The sequence below is a fragment of the Penaeus vannamei genome, chromosome 30, assembly GCF_042767895.1.
Source record: "Penaeus vannamei isolate JL-2024 chromosome 30, ASM4276789v1, whole genome shotgun sequence".
NCBI classification, from domain to species: domain Eukaryota; kingdom Metazoa; phylum Arthropoda; class Malacostraca; order Decapoda; family Penaeidae; genus Penaeus; species Penaeus vannamei.
Genome location: NC_091578.1, coordinates 11994020 through 12011519, shown reverse-complemented (window position 1 = coordinate 12011519; position 17500 = coordinate 11994020). Strand labels below are relative to the sequence as shown.

Here is a 17500-nt window from a genome sequence, read left to right as displayed (position 1 = left end):
CTCAGTCAGTTAAAAGTTTTGCTGTAAATATGATCTTCATCATAGTCTTATTGAATGTACTGTACTACTATGCAAGATATTTGCTGGGGTACTAAGTAGCTAGGACAGACTGTGAATTGCTCTTTTTGAAGAGGACTTGGATTCCAGTGTACATAAGTCAATTTTCTGTGGTCTGGATGACCGGCATAAAAGTGTGCATTTTAGATACATGTTGGCTAGATTTCGTATAGGAAAACTGTATATTCACACTAAACCCTGTTAAATCCTCTACCAAGGATCATTAGAGAAAATAGTAGTGTATAGTAAATATCATTCACTATTCATTAGAGGGTCACAACTACATGAAATATATGGTTACAATAGTTTGAAAAAAACTATAAAAAATTGAGGATCATGGAGCTGTAGTGGTGATATTTTCTAAGAGGAAAAATCAAATGAGTGAATACAAGGTGAGTTAGTCAAAATTATCAGCCACAGATCAATAACATCTCCTAATTAGTCAGCCATGCTTCAGAACAACACTGTGAATAATATTTTGGGAATGAGACAAGCAGTTCTTTTGTCACTATTTTTGTTTCCAATTAGAGAAAAACATGATAATGATAAACTCAGAAAAAAACTATGTACTTACATACTCATAACTCTGTTTTGATTAATATTCTCTCTCAAATTTGTCTGTATACAGGACTAACCAAGAGTACAGGTAGTTGATATCTTTATTTCACTTTTGTTACACTACTAATATTGCATTGCTCTCTTATGTGTTTTCTCTCTCTCTCACCAGCAGGTATTATATCCATACAAGACAATTGTTCTTCCATAGGCACTGTATTTTTCATTATTATTTTATTATTACTTGCATGGTATTTTGGGATGAAATTTAAGATGCACCAATGTGTGGCATGTTTTTTTCTACACACATATCAATCAGAGCAACATGATATTTTTCCACTCTCTTCTGTTCCCTTGTTTTTTGTTGCTTTTTTGTTATATTTTGTTTTTGTCCTGAAACAGTAGTTCTCTCTAGAAAAATGAAAGCAAATTCTGTGCTATTCTACTGACATACTGACCCACATTATTTTCTGCTGTTGATAGCAGAATTAGTATTATGCTGAAATAGAAATTTGTTTAAAGTTCTTTGTTTTCTCATTTTTAGAGTATATCTCTAAGAGAACTGAGATCTTGTGTTGATTTTCATTACCTTTCATTTTACACATTTCATTCTATCATGCAGTTGTCTCCATCATAGGTAGTTCTTACCCATAGACCCTTCTGACCAAAGTGAGAAAAATCTTGGTAATAGATCTAGATCCAAGTTCATAGCATCTCATTCTTCTTAGATTTTGCTTTTAGGTTGCAAAATGGCTCAAAACTTTCCTTGTTTAATATTATCCTCGTGTTTGCCACACCTTTTGTTGATGTTGAGTATTAGTATAGTATTTATATTAGGAAATAAGTGTATGCTCACTTCGGTTTTAGACCATTGGATATATTTCATGGCTTCAGGTGGTTGGAAAGATGAGTGGTTGGAGATACAAAAGGAGGATTGTTTGTGTGCTCATACGAAAGGGGAATATTCCTTTAAAATCACAAGCACAGGGATTCATGGGCAGGGGACACCAGTTTGATCAAGCTGTGATATCTTGACTGTGATGTGAAAGGATGTAATTGCATAAAGTTTGGTGCTTTTAATGTTATTAGCACATTATATCATATGGTATAAAAAGAGTAGAAATGGTTGAAGAAGCATGTGTCATGTGTCTCCCCTTGAAGTGTTAGGATATTGATTCCATTTTTATTTATTGCTGAGATTGTAGCATGCCAGTAAAATCCATTTTGCTAGAAGACAAAGAAAACTATAATTGAACTAGTTTATATGCAAAGTAGATACTAGAAATACAATTATGCTTAAGATGATTTCAGTATAACATTAAGATGATTTTAGTATTTCATAACCCACTCACACCAGTTGAAGACTTATTACTTCATCTCAAAACTGTTACTCTAGGTGATATCCAGTCATGTCATATGTTGCTGAGTCTGCTCTAATCTTACAAAAGTGTGCTTAGAGCCTCTTTTTAGCCTCATATCCCAAACAATTGCATATGAAACAGCCAGATGGCTGATTCTGCACAAAGTCTGGTGTGTAGTGTGGGAAAGTTTTTTTGTGTGGGTTAAGAAATAGAATAAATTGAATGAGAACTCTTCTTCAACTGTAGAAAATGCACTCAAAAATTTAAAAGGAAATTGCATTTTTCAAAGAAAAGTAAAAGGGCATGGACCATTCCATTATTTGCAAAAACATTACTTGCTTTTGAAACAAATGATAGTAGGTAGTCAGCAAATGGGAAAGTTTAACTAGTATTTATTGCTCAACAATAGTAATGAAGAAAATGGAAAAAGATGATAGAAAAGCTGTTTAGCTTGGACAGCAGTATTGTGGCCTGGTGTGGTCAGCATGTTATTTTTAAAAAAGTTTTGGCCATCCGTCTTAAGAAAAATGAATGTGTTCGGCCAAGTAGCATATTAAGCATGGATGATTTGGTCTTCCCTTTATCATGCATGTCAAATGATGCTTGATTTGTGTAATCCAGCATAGAATAAGCAGTTTATTGAGAGAACAGACTGTTTTTTTTATTTTTGTGAGGCAGATATGATTCCTTTATCTGTTTTATACCTATGATTTTTTAATTTTTTGTTTTACCCTTTAACTTAAACAAATAGAAATTTTGTAACCACACAATGCTCATTGGCTATCAACATTATTGCCTCTGATGTATGGAACTCCAGATAGTAGTGCCCTTTTCTTACATGGAAACATGTCAAACCCTATCCTCAGTTGACTTGCAATTGACATAAAAATATATTCCAGGTTAAAAAAGTGCACACTAAGAACGTTAAGAAACAAATAGGAGGTCAAAAATTGGAATAGTGACATAGGTAAGCGATACCTTACTCTGGTGACTTCGAGTCTTGCCTGTCCATCTGAACCATGTGTTGAAGGGGTTGTTTGTCATTTGCTTGCATGAATAAGGGTCAAGCAGATTGTTGATATTTGATTAATTTGGTTATGAACACACTGGATTTTGTTTCCTTATTAACATATTTTTTATTATCTCCCTCTTTTAAAGCTATTCTATTTTTTTCATATTTGCTTTGAGAGTAGGTTTCACTGTATTATTGGCTGTGAAATAAAGAAAAATATGTGCAATGTTCGTAAATTGGATAAGAAATTCAGAAAGTGAGAATGCTTGTAATTTTCTTAAAAGGAAATTATGAATACAAAAGAAAAGCAAACATTTCAACAAAAAGCTTGGAGTCTTAGATTCAGATATATTTTAAACTATTCTGTCTATTACTGTTGGCAGAGTGTGCTCTTGTAAAGTCAGCATGAAACATTTTTAGTAGCTTTTTTCTCTCCTTTCCTCTGAAAATACAAAATACTGCACGTTGTTTGAATCCTTGTCCTTTAGGAGAAAGCCTAGTGAAGTTTTTGTGTTTACACAGAACATGGATGTGCTTCTGCACCAATTGTGTTATCTTGTTGATTCAGGACTTGGCCATGTAGGCTGCAGTTAGTGTTAGTTGATTTCCCTCCCTCCCCCCCTTTTTAATATTGGTATATTCTTTAGTATATGAATGCCTCTAGGCTGCATAGCTTTTTTAGTGTACTTATTTTGTTTTACATTTCTTTATAAACAAGAGTACATCAAGTACAGTATATATTAGTTCATATAATAGCCCTCCTTGGAGACTGATACTAGTCAGTGTGATATCTATTCCTCAAGTATGTTATCAGTATTTTAGGTTTTACCTTGTTATTGATATTTTTTCATTAGTAGAACATAGAAGAAAGCTTTGTCAGCAGGAATTTGGTACTTTTGCTGGAAAGAATAGTGCATTTTTCAAGAGCATCAGATTTTGGTTGTGGGTAAAATCAAATAATCTAGTAGGTAAAGTGATTTTAGAAGGCATTATAGTTTTACTAGAATTTGTAGGATTTTCTAACAAAAATGGAGATACTGGTATTCAAAAAATGTATGCCATGCTGAGATTATAATCATCTTGTGCTACTAGTTCTGTAAATTGATTTGTAAATCTTCACATGTTTATTATGTGATCTTTTTAACAACTTAAAATGGGGCAGCCTTTTTCCTCTGTGTGTACATATACGTAATTTACGTAATGCCCAGTTTCAGTTCCCACATTAGGTATAAAAGCATTTTGTCTGGGAAGAACATGAATGAAATACTGAGGATAGAGTTGTTAAAGTAGGGGAAAAAAAATTATATTTAGGAGTAGTATGGTATTTAGAATTTGCATAGGATTGCAGTAGTTATTTGGTGCTGAGATCTCTTCAGTTGAGATTATGCTATGATCAAGTAATGTGTCTTGTCAGAGTGGCAGGTGTTAGCATCTAGATTAAACTTTTTCATAGGTAAGGATATACACATTATTATGTGTACAGCAATACAGCACTAAGTGGGTGCTTTAAATAATGAGCTTAGACAAAAATCGGAAATCGTTCTAATTATTTGGAATAAGCTATTACCTTACGAAGATTTTGGCTGGATACTCTGATATATTTGTAAATAATTGATTTTGTGTCAGTTTTCTAGGCTTCTTTAAAAAGCATTCCTGAAACATACAGTTCATCCTTTTTAAGAATTTGATGGTGTGTGATGGTTAAATCTTACCTTTCTTTCTCTTTGTTGCTTTACTGAATTGAATCAAAGATTAAATTGGATTTTTTGTTCTAGATGCTGTCCAGTTGTTAATATTGATGATTAATAGTGGTGTAATTTTTTGTGTTGGTTTAAAAATCCATTAATTTATCAGTTACACTCATATAACTTATATTGCTCATATAACAGTTTCGGCTTATATGGATGTACAAGATTAGATCTTAACCCCGGTAAAGGTAAAATGTAACACTGATTTGTTTTGGATACAGCAACAGAGGACTTTCAGGGTTATAGGTTGAAAATAGTAGAGGCATTTCATTACATGGTAAAAAATAATAATAATAAGATAAACAAAAACTAGGATATACAAGACAGGCTCAGAAATAAATCTTACAACAGGGTTGTTGAGTTATACATTTACAACCTTGTGTGACTAATTCATCTGTAATTTTATGCAACTAATATAAACAAAATATGGAGAAACTCAACCTTTGTAAACACAAGCGCTACTAATATGATCCCTGTAAGAGTTGTTGCTTATAAATGGGTAATGCAAATTAACTTGGCAAAATATTAATATCAGATGCTTTTTTTTGAATACAAAATACAGGTCTCCTACCTGCTATTTTATATGCTTTCTGCTGCGTTAACTACTAAAAGTGGTTCTAGTGGTAAAAAGTCGAGATTTTCTTTTTATTATTTTTTACCTACATATGATCACTATTATTTTTAGAAGTAAATTTTAATCTAGAGTGCGGTGCAGTGATGTAGTGACTTGGCTTGTTTTATAAGTGCTTGAGTGAGAGTGAAAATGAGAGTGAGAAAGAGAGTGAGGGTGAGTGAGGGTGAGAGTGAGAATGAGAATGAGAAAGAGTGAGAATGAGAAAGAGTGAGATTGAGAAAGAGTGAGAATGAGAAAGAATGAGAATGAGAAAGAGTGAGAATGTAGTGACTTGGCTTGTTTTATAAGTGCTTGAGTGAGAGTGAAAATGAGAGTGAGAAAGAGAGTGAGGGTGAGTGAGGGTGAGAGTGAGAATGAGAATGAGAAAGAGTGAGAATGAGAAAGAGTGAGATTGAGAAAGAGTGAGCATGAGAAAGAATGAGAATGAGAAAGAGTGAGAATGAGAAAGAGTGAGAATGAGAATGAGAAAGAGTGAGAATGAGAATGAGAAAGAGTGAGAATGAGAATGAGAAAGAGTGAGAATGAGAATGAGAAAGAGTGAGAATGAGAATGAGAAAGAGTGAGAATGAGAATGAGAAAGAGTTAGAATGAGAATGAGAAAGAGTGAGAATGAGAAAGAGGGAGAATGAGAATGAGAAAGAGGGAGAATGAGAATGAGAAAGAATGAGAATGAGAAAGAGTGAGAATGAGAATGAGAAAGCGAAAGAGTGAGAATGAGAAAGAGAAAGAGTGAGAATGAGTATGAGAAAGAGAGAGAGTGAGAATGAGAATGAGAAAGAGTGAGAATGAGAATGAGAAAGAGTGAGAATGAGAAAGAGAAAGAGTGAGAATGAGAAAGAGTGAGAATGAGAAAGAGTGAGAATGAGAAAAAGTGAGAAAGAGAATGAGAAAGAGAAAGAGTGAGAATGAGAATGAGAAAGAGTGAGAATGAGAATGAGAAAGAGTGAGAATGAGAATGAGAAAGAATGAGAATGAGAGAGTGAGAATGAGAAAGAGTGAGAATGAGAAAGAGAAAGAATGAGAATGAGAAAGAGTGAGAATGAGAAAGAGTGAGAATGAGAAAGAGTGAGAATGAGAATGAGAAAGAGTGAGAATGAGAAAGAGTGAGAATGAGAATGAGAGTGAGAATGAGAATGTGAAAGAGTGCGAGTTAGAATGAGAAAGAGTGAGAATGAGAATGAGAAAGTGAGAATGAGAATGAGAAAGAGTGAGAATGAGAATGAGAAAGAGTGAGAATGAGAAAGAGTGAGAATGAGAAAGAGAAAGAGTGAGAATGAGAAAGAGAAAGAGTGAGAATGAGAAAGAGAAAGAGTGAGAATGAGAAAGAGTGAGAATGAGAATGAGAATGAGAAAGAGTGAGAATGAGAATGAGAAAGAGTGAGAATGAGAATGAGAAAGAGTGAGAATGAGAATGAGAAAGAGTGAGAATGAGAATGAGAAAGAGTGAGAATGAGAATGAAAAAGAGAAAGTGAGAATGAGAATGAGAAAGAGAAAGTGAGAATGAGAATGAGAAAGAGTGAGAATGAGAATGAGAATGAGAAAGTGCGAGTTAGAAAGAGAAAGAGTGAGAATGAGAGTGAGAGTGAGAGTAAGAGTGCAAGTATGGGGTGAATGTGAATGTGATGATGAGTAAAAAAAAAAGGAGAAAAAAAAAATGCACATATTTTATTTATTGGTGTCTTTATGTGCAAGTGTGTTTCTGTGTGCATGTGGAATGCATGATTGCGTATGTTTGATACTTAAAGTTTTTCTCTTCCCTCTGTCTTTAATAATGCCCGATTGAGAGTACTTTTGACTGATGCAGCAAGACTGTTTTTTATCTGTAGACTATGGACATTTTGGTATTCAACTGAATATCCACCATTTTTATTGATAATTATTGATTTTCCCAAAAATAGTATTTTGTTTTTTGTTTTCATTAAAGTATGGAAAATTTCTTACAGTTTGGCATTACAATTTCAGTGAATTTTTAGAATAAATTTTTTGAATAAAAATATTGGTTTGGTTCATTGCATATTAAAAATAGAAAAACAATCTCATGTGGGTTTTCTTTATATTATTTTTTATCCATAGGAGATTTTTTTATCCATTTTATATGGAGGTGGCAGTCAGGCTATTATCATTAGCATTATTTGAATAAACCAGGGAAGTCACTAAAATATATTAGAAGAACAAACATAAAACTAAGAATAATACAGTGATAAAGTAGTCATGGATGTTCCCTAGTGTTCCACCAAGCCTGTTCTTGGGTTTATGCCCCCTATCTGTTCACCAACAGGAGATGGTGCCTGTCACTTCATGTTACAAAATTCACACAGTGAGGAAGCGGCCTGTGCAAGGTCACATGGTGCATGTAAGTACGGGTCTCAGTGCATTTTGCATGAGCCCGGATCTCCACCCATCACCATGCTTGCCATGTGTCTTTGTATCATGTCTCAGGAAGTCTTTCATGTTGGTCCATTCAACCTGGCATGAACTGTGGCAAACACCATGACCTGTTGATGTGTTTGCAGTGTACCTTTACCCCAGATAATATGTCATGATACCAAACCTTACTTTTTATTATCCTTTTAAAATTTTTCTTCGTCGTAAATGATGTTTATGAAATATTGCAGGTTTTCAATTTGCCACAAATAGTATGGCATATGTTTATATATATATAATATATACATGCTCATGTACAGATTTTCCTTCACTGCACTGTTAGTGGTGAAAATAGTATAATTAACAGCTTTATTTTATTTCAAACTGTATAAATTTTATATGCATAGTTTCTTGAATGTATGCCTTTGCTATTGCATATATGTGAATGAATTAATTGATTTTTTCTTTCTATTTTCTAACAATCCAACTAACACACCCATATTTTGCCAGGCCCCAAGCACTCTCTCTGCAAATACGGTCAACAACAATTGTGACATGGCCCCAGACGAAGTGTAGATTGCAGAAGCTACCAGAACTGAGTCCTTCTCATACACAAAGTTGGTGATGTCTGTGTGAATTGTGAAGCGTTTTCACTCATACCTTTGTAAATTTCCTTACATCACATTATAGTCAGTTACTAAGATAAGAGGAGAGTCTTCTTGCAAGCTAGATGTGCCCAAAGCACTTCTTGCTCAAGCATCTCCCTACTTGGTACACCCCAATGATGAGTATGGCTCGATGAGCATCTTAATATTTCAGCCGTGTGGCAAACATTCTTGAGAAAGGTTGTACTCTATCCTTATCTTTAAGGCTGTTTCTCAAGAGACCAGTGACTGTGGTGCATTGATTGTTTATAGTCATGTGACCCAAGTGAGTGTGAAGGCCTTGTATATAGTGTGTTTTAAGGACTGTCACAAGTCCATTGCTCAGTAGTAACCAACCAGCTGACCCAGCCTAAGCCTAGCCAACTTCTTCCATTAATATCCTCATTACTGGTTGTTGTATGTTCACTACCCTCTAGGATGCTAGTACCCTTGTTCTGTTGCCCCAACTTAACTAGCTAACAGGACCTCATCAGCATCACATTACTAATGATAACCCTTCAATTATTGTGATCTCGGATGTGATTGTTAACATTAAATATAAGAATATTTAATAGGCAGTCATTACCTGAATCCAATTAATGTGGGAAGGGAAATATCTGCTGTACAAACTATCTGTACAAAATTGTACAATATATAATACTTGTTTCCTTACAAAAGTAGGTAGATAGATAAAACCAAATGATTCAGTACATTCTTGGTGTTGCAGGAATTTCTGAATCAAAAATGTTTGATGCACCGGCTCAGCTGAAGTTGCTGGCAGATTTTATTGATCAGTACTACTATCATCATCATCTGTATCACTATTTTTGTTTATATAATCATTAATATTATAAGTTTCATTGTTGATTATTTTTTATTTTTTATGATCATTTTTAAACAGTAATTTTACTTATTTGGCTCAGAGTAGTTCCTATGCAGTGTCCGCTTATTAACACCCACTAGTGAGGTTGAGTGTAGCTTTATCTTCTATAATCAATAGGTTGAACATGTCCATCAGGTTATTGTTGCAGTGAATTACAACTGCAGCCTCTTTTAGCCCAAATTTTGAAGCTTCAAGTTTGTTTGAGGACCTCCAAAAAGAGAGACAGAGGGGTCTGCAGTAAGCCATATTGTCAGTGTTGGTCAGGCTAGCTTGCTCCATTACCATGATTTGACCTGACTTGATGTTTCAGAATTTGGGCTCAACTCTTCACTTCCTTCCATTATTCCTTGGTATGAATTTTATACCCAGGACTATTTGGTGATTTAAACTACTATTTATTAATTCTGTATTTGTGTTAGACTAATGCTTCTCAACTATGATGAGAAGAACTTGGAGCAGAGGCACACACCTGGTTTCTTCTGAGTTAACAGAGCCAAATGTTGAATGAAGGGTATTTTATGCTATTACTATTTTCAGATATTTTTAGAAGAAAATTGTATATTCAATGGTTTTGATTTATTACTATGTATATTTTTTTTTCTTTGTTCCTGTAACCCTGATCATGTAGCTTCATTGCTTCCAAAAGACTCCCTTACATTTTCCTTTGTCTTTGGCCAAGTGTCTCGTCTTGTAATTGTTCCAGTAGAGGTGCTCAAAATTAGCACATATTGTGTTTCTACAGCTTATAATGTCTCGCAGGTGGTAAAGTTTTATTGTTGGGTTCCTAGAGTCACTTGTTGCTTATGCCTCATGAGCAGGGATATTGTTAGTCATTTTGTCCTCTGTAAATTCCTCTTCTCATTCGTAAATGAAATTATAATGATGGAGCCATAAAATATGTGCAATTGTGTAAGACAAATAAAAAAGTCAGTGTTTTCTACCTACTTAAGAGGAAATGTCCTTTATCCCTTTTTTTTTTTACTTTAAAATTATTCATTTTGTCATGCAAACTTAGGTAAGCTGTAGATAAGAGAATCCCTTGTTTTGTTGAAACCAAAGCCTTTGTTAAATAGCTGTTGGGATAATATACCACAGCTATATATTTGATTTCTTTGAAAGTTTTCCTTGTTATCATACAAAGAGGAATATGCAATCTTTTGTGTTTTATGGTTTCCCACTGTACGTGAATTTGAAGTAGAAATTCTTGAAAATTGAAAGAGTGCATTTTTTCTGAGGTGATAACATGCTTTGCAACAGTAATTCTCTATTGTTGTGTTCAGGAGTAAGGAGTGGGGTTGTGAATCATTCAACTGAACTCAAAACTTTTTCTTTTTCTTTATGAATTTGTTAATATTATTATTTATTTATTTTTTGTTACTTAATTATGTCTTGTGGTTTTATTAACAATATGCAAATCTTATAATGAATTCGTAAATTTTTAACTGATTCATCCTTTTCAAGTTCAATTAAAATACTAAAGTATATCAGAGAAAACTAATTTTGATTATGCCAATTAGTAAGCGATGTTCAGCATTTAAAGAAAATGGTGCTAAGCTGTAATTGTTTTAAATGTAAGCCATTAGTAGTATTCCTAAGAATCTTAATTGATATAAAAATCCACTGGGCTATGTCTCTGTGCCTTAATAATAATACAGGGCATGTTTTAGTGCTCTGCAGTTTTCATACCCCACCCCTTACTATTTGCTGCATAACTGATTAAGGACTTATATGTGCCATTTTGATAACTGAAGCTCGAAATATGTAAGGTTTATTCAGCACAAGCCGAGTTTAATATGGAATATTCAAGGAACCCTATATAACTGACCCATACTTTTTTGAATGCTTAAATTTTATACCAGTGTAAATTGGATAATTTGATTTTTTATTTTATTATTATTATTATTTTTTTTTATAATGCAACTGTTTTTGTTAGCACTATTTATAGTAAAGCCATAAAGTGAATAGTTTGGGTTGTGTAAATGATGATTGTATAAATTCAGATTGAAATAATTTATTGAAATAATTATAAAGTTATGTAACTTTCATGCGTTGTATTTGTTTCATTAATATTTCATTAATATTTAATACTTTATTTACAACTTGGAAATGACTTGTTAGTATGTAGTATTTATTTACAAAATTGTTTGCCAGTAATTTTAAAAGAATTTACATAGTGTTAACAATTGTACACAATATTTGCTTTTTAAAACAAATCAATATATAGATTGCATTCATGACTGTACTGACATCTCTATGAACTAGGTCAGGGCAAAGCGGCCATATTACACAAAAGCAAGCATTGGTCTAATGGCTAGCATATTGCTGTACTTAATGCACAATTTTTGTAATTGTATTGAAAATAAATAGAATTTTCTAGATTTTTACATTTATTATCCCTGTATCTGCAGCTGGTCGTTAACCATAAAATGGGTGATCATACCAGTGCAGCACAAAATATTTTTATAAAGCAATCTTTGTGATATTTCTTTAAAGGTCTATTACATAAGTAGGGTCATTCATAGTTTTCTACAATTTCAAAACTTGGTAAAACCTTTCCTTTGACCTACATTTCAGGATGCACTCTTTCATGGGGAGTGTCAGCAAAGACATTGTTTTACCATCTTTGAAAAGTTGATAACTATGGATAACCCATTAAAAGTTAATAAGCCAATTGTCAAAACACTATAAAAAAAAAAAAAAAAAAAAAATCCTATATTTTTTGAGAAAGCCTGCTTAAAATTTTACAATACAAGAGAGAGGTGCATTTTATAAATAATTCTAGGACTGACAGGTACCACTGTATCATTTTTGAACTTCCACAAACATACAAAATAAAAATAAGATATTTGTTCAACTGTTTCTGACAATGTTTCACAATTGTCAATATTCATTTGTACTGTAAGCAAGACTGTCATCCCTGAATTAAATGTTTGTAAATGTGAACTTTCTTCAACAATGTTGGAATGTATTAAATACTGTATAAACAAAATATAAAATGTGCTGTGATATAACAATGATTACCTGTTATTAACAAATCTCTACTTCCTATTAAAATCTTGGGGATGGTGAAAGGAGTTCAACATCAATGTCTTCCATATTTCTTGTCACTGCTGCTGTAGCTTCAAGGTTTTGCTCAGTGAAGCTTGGGAGCATCCCTAGAAAGTTTAACATGGTAAAGATTAGATTAACAATGGCTGATTTAGTAATTGCTCAAAATGTCATGTTTGGATTGGATCAGTTCCTTAGGGTAAAATTTACACAATGCTTGGTTCTCAAGATGATCAAAATCTGAACTCGGATGCAAGCACTACTTTATAATTTTCTTACTTTCCTTTCTCTCTTGGCCTTGTTAGAAGAGGTAACAATTATTGCTATATTGCTATCAATATCCATGCTGTTATTATTATAAACATTATAATTATTACAATGTAATTGATATTGCTAACAACAATATAAGCTAAGGTAGTAGTTGTAATTGGCTCACTGGTAACTAAATACTTTTGGAGCTGTCTAAGACAACAAACAACTCACAGCTGGCATGGCACACACAGAATCAACTGATTTAGAAGATTTCAGTAATAAAAATGGAACATGTTCCTGATATTCAAAATAGTGATATAGGGAAATGGAAAGGATGGGAAAAAGAAGGGAAGGGGAAAGGAGAGAAACCATACACAGAACACTCACTTTTTAAAGCCAAACATATCCTTCAAGCTTAACTGTTTCTTATCTGTATTTTTCTTGTTTGCACCACTGGGACGGGATAGACCAACTGCTCTTCCTTTATTCTGTGCACTTTTGTTGGACAGAAGTGTCTTTTGACTGGGCTGTAAAAAGAATGAATGAATAAAAAATTAAATATGGTGTGCAAGGGCATCAAAATCAGCTAGCATTAATCTTGCCAGAAATTCTACTTTCTAGAAGTATAAGTCAGTAATATAAATGCATACATTAGCACTGATGATTCTAAATTAGCAGATAAATATTAAGTTCTGAAAAGTGTGTACCCAGGATGTTTTACATATTTACATGTTCCAAGACCTGTGAACTCTCACACTAACTTTCAAAGAAAAAGTCCTTAATCAACTATTTCAACTATCTATGGCATAACTTGCTCTATGGGACAAGTGCATATCCTACCATTCTGAAATAATTTACATCAAATTTGTGTTAATTGTAAAACCTTTATTTTTATGTTTTTAGTGATAGTATTTCAGTACTATTTTGGGAAATCAGTTTAATTACATTAATTAAGGCTGGGTCAGAATGCTTATCATTGGAAAAAATGAACAAATATGCACTACTGCCTTATTCTGCATTTTATTTTTTTATTTTTTTATTTTTTTTAATTATAGCTGAAAGGTTTAAGGTTACGAACAAATAAATGTGTTAGACATCAAAGGTCATACAGCCTTATGCTAAAGTATTGTGGTAAAAATGAGATTTGGATATAATGTTAGATGTCAAAGGTTATAGTGTTATTGGATAGTACATACGGTAGTGAAAAGGGTAGAGGAGGAGCAAATGAAGTAAAGCAGAGATTAGTGAAAAGAGGAAAAGGTTAAGGGCTTAGAGCAATTGGATGAAATGTAGAGTATCTGTGGCTGAGGAAGGAAGAGGAACATTATTTAAGGAAAACTAGCAAAAGAGCCATTATGAAACAATCGACAGGTAAAAGGGGTGGCGATGGCTGCTGAAAAAGTAGGAGAAGAATCCAGGTATTCAGATATGCTGACTGGGGAAAGTGGTGAAGCATCAGGAAGAATGTCAGGAGGGGAGGGATCCAAAGATAAACACTGTTGTGACAGAAGGTATTCACATGAGCATCCAGGTGGGGGAAATAAGGAGCATGGGGAATGAAGAGTGATTGGTGCACTCACAGAAGGAGAAGATAGGATGTGTTGGGAGAGAGCGGGAGGAAGGGGGGCAGGGAAACTTGAAGAGGAGGATGAATATCAGTAAGTACTTTGAATGTAGAGGGAATAGGAATAGAGAGATTGGAGGGGGGATGAGGGAGCAGAGCAATCTCTTGTCATGTTTAAGAAGTTTTGGATGTCTTTAAGAGTTTCTGGAGGGGAGTTGGGTGGGGAAGATCTGAGAAACAAAGGTTCTTTTGTGAGGAGGTGAAGAGGGGATTGATGTCTAAGGAGTAGAGGAAGAGGGGGGTGTAGAGGAGGATGTGATAGGAGATGGAGTGGAATGTTTAAATTGCCTGGTGCATAAGGTAAAGTGAGAAGGAGGAGGGGTAGAGGAATTGGTAGAGATCAAATTACCCTGATTTTGACTGGAAGATGGGGAATACAGATAGGATAGTTTGGGGTATAGGGAAGAGATGCTGGGAGAGATGTTGAGACATCTTGAAATGGGAGGGTAGCAGAGCAGAGCAGAGGACAGTTTTGAAATAGGTAGAGAAAGACCTTGTTGCTGTGCTTTCTGTCTGGCCCCATGTTGAGTGAGGCCTAGTTTGAATCTCTGAACTGCTACTTCGGATTCGAGGTAGGGCAGCTTCTATAAAGTACATTACAGGGACCACCACAACTGGGACATGTACATGACTGTGCAGAGCAATTTGCATGTACATGACTGTGCAGAACAATTTGCATGGTCATGACCAGGTTGGGCACATAGAGGGCAACAGGCTGTGGAGCAACAGCGTTTGGCCAAAATGCCAACATTGCTGACATTAATGAGGAAGAGATCAATATGGTCAGAGAGGGCAGGACACTCCAATATAAATTACATGGGGGAGGTCATGTCTACAGAAGCTAATATTAGCAACATTGGTGTAGGCAAATATTAGCCACTGCATCACAGTCAACAAGGCAAGCAAGAAAGTCATTCTTGCAGTCTGACCAGTTCTTGTTATAGATAGGACAATCTATTAGGGAGACAAACAATCCCAGTACAAGTATTAAGAAAGTGAGGTTGGGCAGGAATTGATTTGCCAGTGAGGTCAGTTAGCGTAGATAGAACACAAGCTGTGACAAGGCATGAATGATCAGAACAACTGCAAAAGGAATCACAAAGAATTGATCCCCCTTGGCTGGGCCAAAAAGAGTACTCAAAGGGTCGAAGCAGTAGAAGAACAAAGGTGGGAGGAAGATGGGGTAGTGTGGAGTGAGGTAGTATTGTGGGAAGGAGGACAATAAGGATGAAGTGTAGTAAAAAGAGGGGAGGGGGTTGACAATATAGAAGACTATCCAGTAGAAGATGGAAAGGGTAATTTTGGAAGAGAGGAAACGGGGCATTCTGAAGGTTCAGTCATGGTCTGAGTGGGTGGTTCGGAATGGACAGAGCTGTGAATAAACATCAAAGAGTATCAGTAGTCAGAGCCGTGGTCAAAGGAGAGGCAGGGGTTGGGAAACCATTGAAATCAAATTTAGATAGGCTAGTCAATGAAGGGGCAACCCATAATGCCCCTAATAAGGGTAAAAAAAATCTTCATCACTGGCCATGGCATGCCTGAAATATGTGGGAAAAGGAAACGGTCTACCCCTCAGTGTCCCTGTAAGGGGTAAGGGCTATGCTATTGACCCATTAACGCCAGTATATTTTGAAACCGAAAATAAAAGATTACGGGCTGCTACAAAATTGGTGCGCCAGCCTAGCCCGGACTCTGCCTGCTACGTTAGAGTGCGAGCCCTGATATAGCGTCACACTGGTGGGCGCCCAGCAATGTTTATTTTTTCGGGTGTCTCATATGTGGGACACCTGTCATTAGTAGGTTAACCGAGGGAATACCGTGTCCATGGCTCCCGGAGGCTGTTCATGACTGAGACAAAGCCTTTCATCCTTTCAGCAAGGCTCTCACACCTTTGGAAGTGGACAGCAGGTGAATGGAAAAGGAAAGGGGAGAAGAAAAGACCATGCAAAATTAGTTGATATGGTCCTAGGTATGAGTGGTCCCCTACATTGGGCCTTTCTAACGGTCTCCTAAGCCCCCTCCATGACAACAACCAAAGGATTGGGGTGGGGAATTATCACAGAAGGGAGAAATAAATTAATATCCTAGGGAATGCCTAGGATATTAGAAATAGGGGGAGATATTGAAATCTCCTCATCTACAGGATATCTCATGTATATGTATGTGTATGCATACCTAAATGTTTCCATTTTCTTAATAACTATGGTTTCCAGTGGGACAGAATGCATACCTCAGTTTTCAAGTATCAAATATAATGAATAGGTTTTACAAAATGTACAGTAATAGCAATACATACCATTGTACTGGTTACTGAGGAAGGACTTGCAACTTCTGAATCCTTATCACTCATGGTTGATATTTCTGGAGTAGGTGTTAGGCCAAATGATTCATTATCTATTGAGCCTACATCACTGACTGTTGAGACTTCAGACATTAAACTGCTCTGAGAAAGTGGCAGTTCCCTAGAATCTGAATTCTGGGACAGACTGAGGACATTTTCCTTACTCTCATCAGTTTCTCTTGTGCTTGGTATTTTAGCGACGGCCTTGAAAGTGTACTTTGTTGACGGGCTGCTCTCTATCTTGACTTTGTCTTTAAATCCAAACTTATCTGTCAGTTTCCCCCACCTGAATGTGCTGTTTTTGTTATTTTTCTGAATATTGTTCATGACAGGAGACAAAGGAGCTTTAACTTGAGATTCACTGGGTATTTTGTCTTTCTGTTCATCTTCAATTTTAACATGTAATTCACTTTCTAATTTAACTTTCTGATCCTCTCTTACTTCCTCATCTGTTGCTTGGGGTTCAGGCTTTTCTTTTTCCTCACTTTTCTTTTCATCTTCATTACTTGTGGCACTTGGCACTGCCTTGGCAAAGTACCTGAAAATTATAGGGAAATGGATTATTAAAAAATATGGTAAATGTAATGAATTAATAACCATAAAACATAGGTCAAATGTACAAGACCTTTCTCTGTACTGTCACCTACATATTCAACTCCTATAAAAAAACAACTAAGTATATAATGAGACTGATAAAAATGCAAATTACATATTGCTTACCTGCTCTGCACAATAGTGTTTGAATTCTCCAATGATTTCCTTATTTTGCTAAATCTCTTTAACGCACTGAATTGCCCAGCAGGTTTAACAGGAGACTTTGCCTTAGCAAATGGATTTTTGGACCTACTGCTCTTAGCTGAAGGGCTTACAGTTTTCAGTTCTGGTGACAAATCTCCTACTTCCTCTTTAATGGATACTTTTTCTTTTTCTTCCTCAAAATCAAGTCCTTCAGATAAATGATCCAAGGCTGTTTTAC

General features: G+C 35.1%; 2 protein-coding genes across 10 annotated transcripts in view; one reads left to right on the top strand and one right to left on the bottom strand.

Annotated features, from left to right (window-relative positions):
- coro (protein coronin) overlaps positions 1 to 11635 on the top strand; it is a 51450-nt gene extending 39815 nt beyond the window's left edge. For 5 of the 9 annotated variants that reach the window (XM_070143042.1, XM_070143039.1, XM_070143037.1 and 2 more), the window contains one exon: positions 8243 to 11635. In XM_070143042.1, the coding sequence (XP_069999143.1) occupies positions 8243 to 8308 (66 nt within the window). In that variant the 3' untranslated portion in view covers positions 8309 to 11635. Of the gene's footprint in view, positions 1 to 2872; positions 2941 to 8242 lie in introns of all 9 variants that reach the window. The other 4 variants (XM_070143041.1, XM_070143040.1, XM_070143044.1 and 1 more) reach the window with 1 other exon arrangement.
- Positions 11156 to 17500, bottom strand: part of tos (Exonuclease tos) — a gene marked incomplete in the record, with an annotated part of 8810 nt that continues 2465 nt past the window's right edge. Inside the window, 4 exon segments of the mRNA XM_070143036.1 lie at positions 11156 to 12414; positions 12947 to 13086; positions 16480 to 17062; positions 17245 to 17500. Coding sequence (XP_069999137.1) covers positions 12393 to 12414; positions 12947 to 13086; positions 16480 to 17062; positions 17245 to 17500 — 1001 coding nt within the window.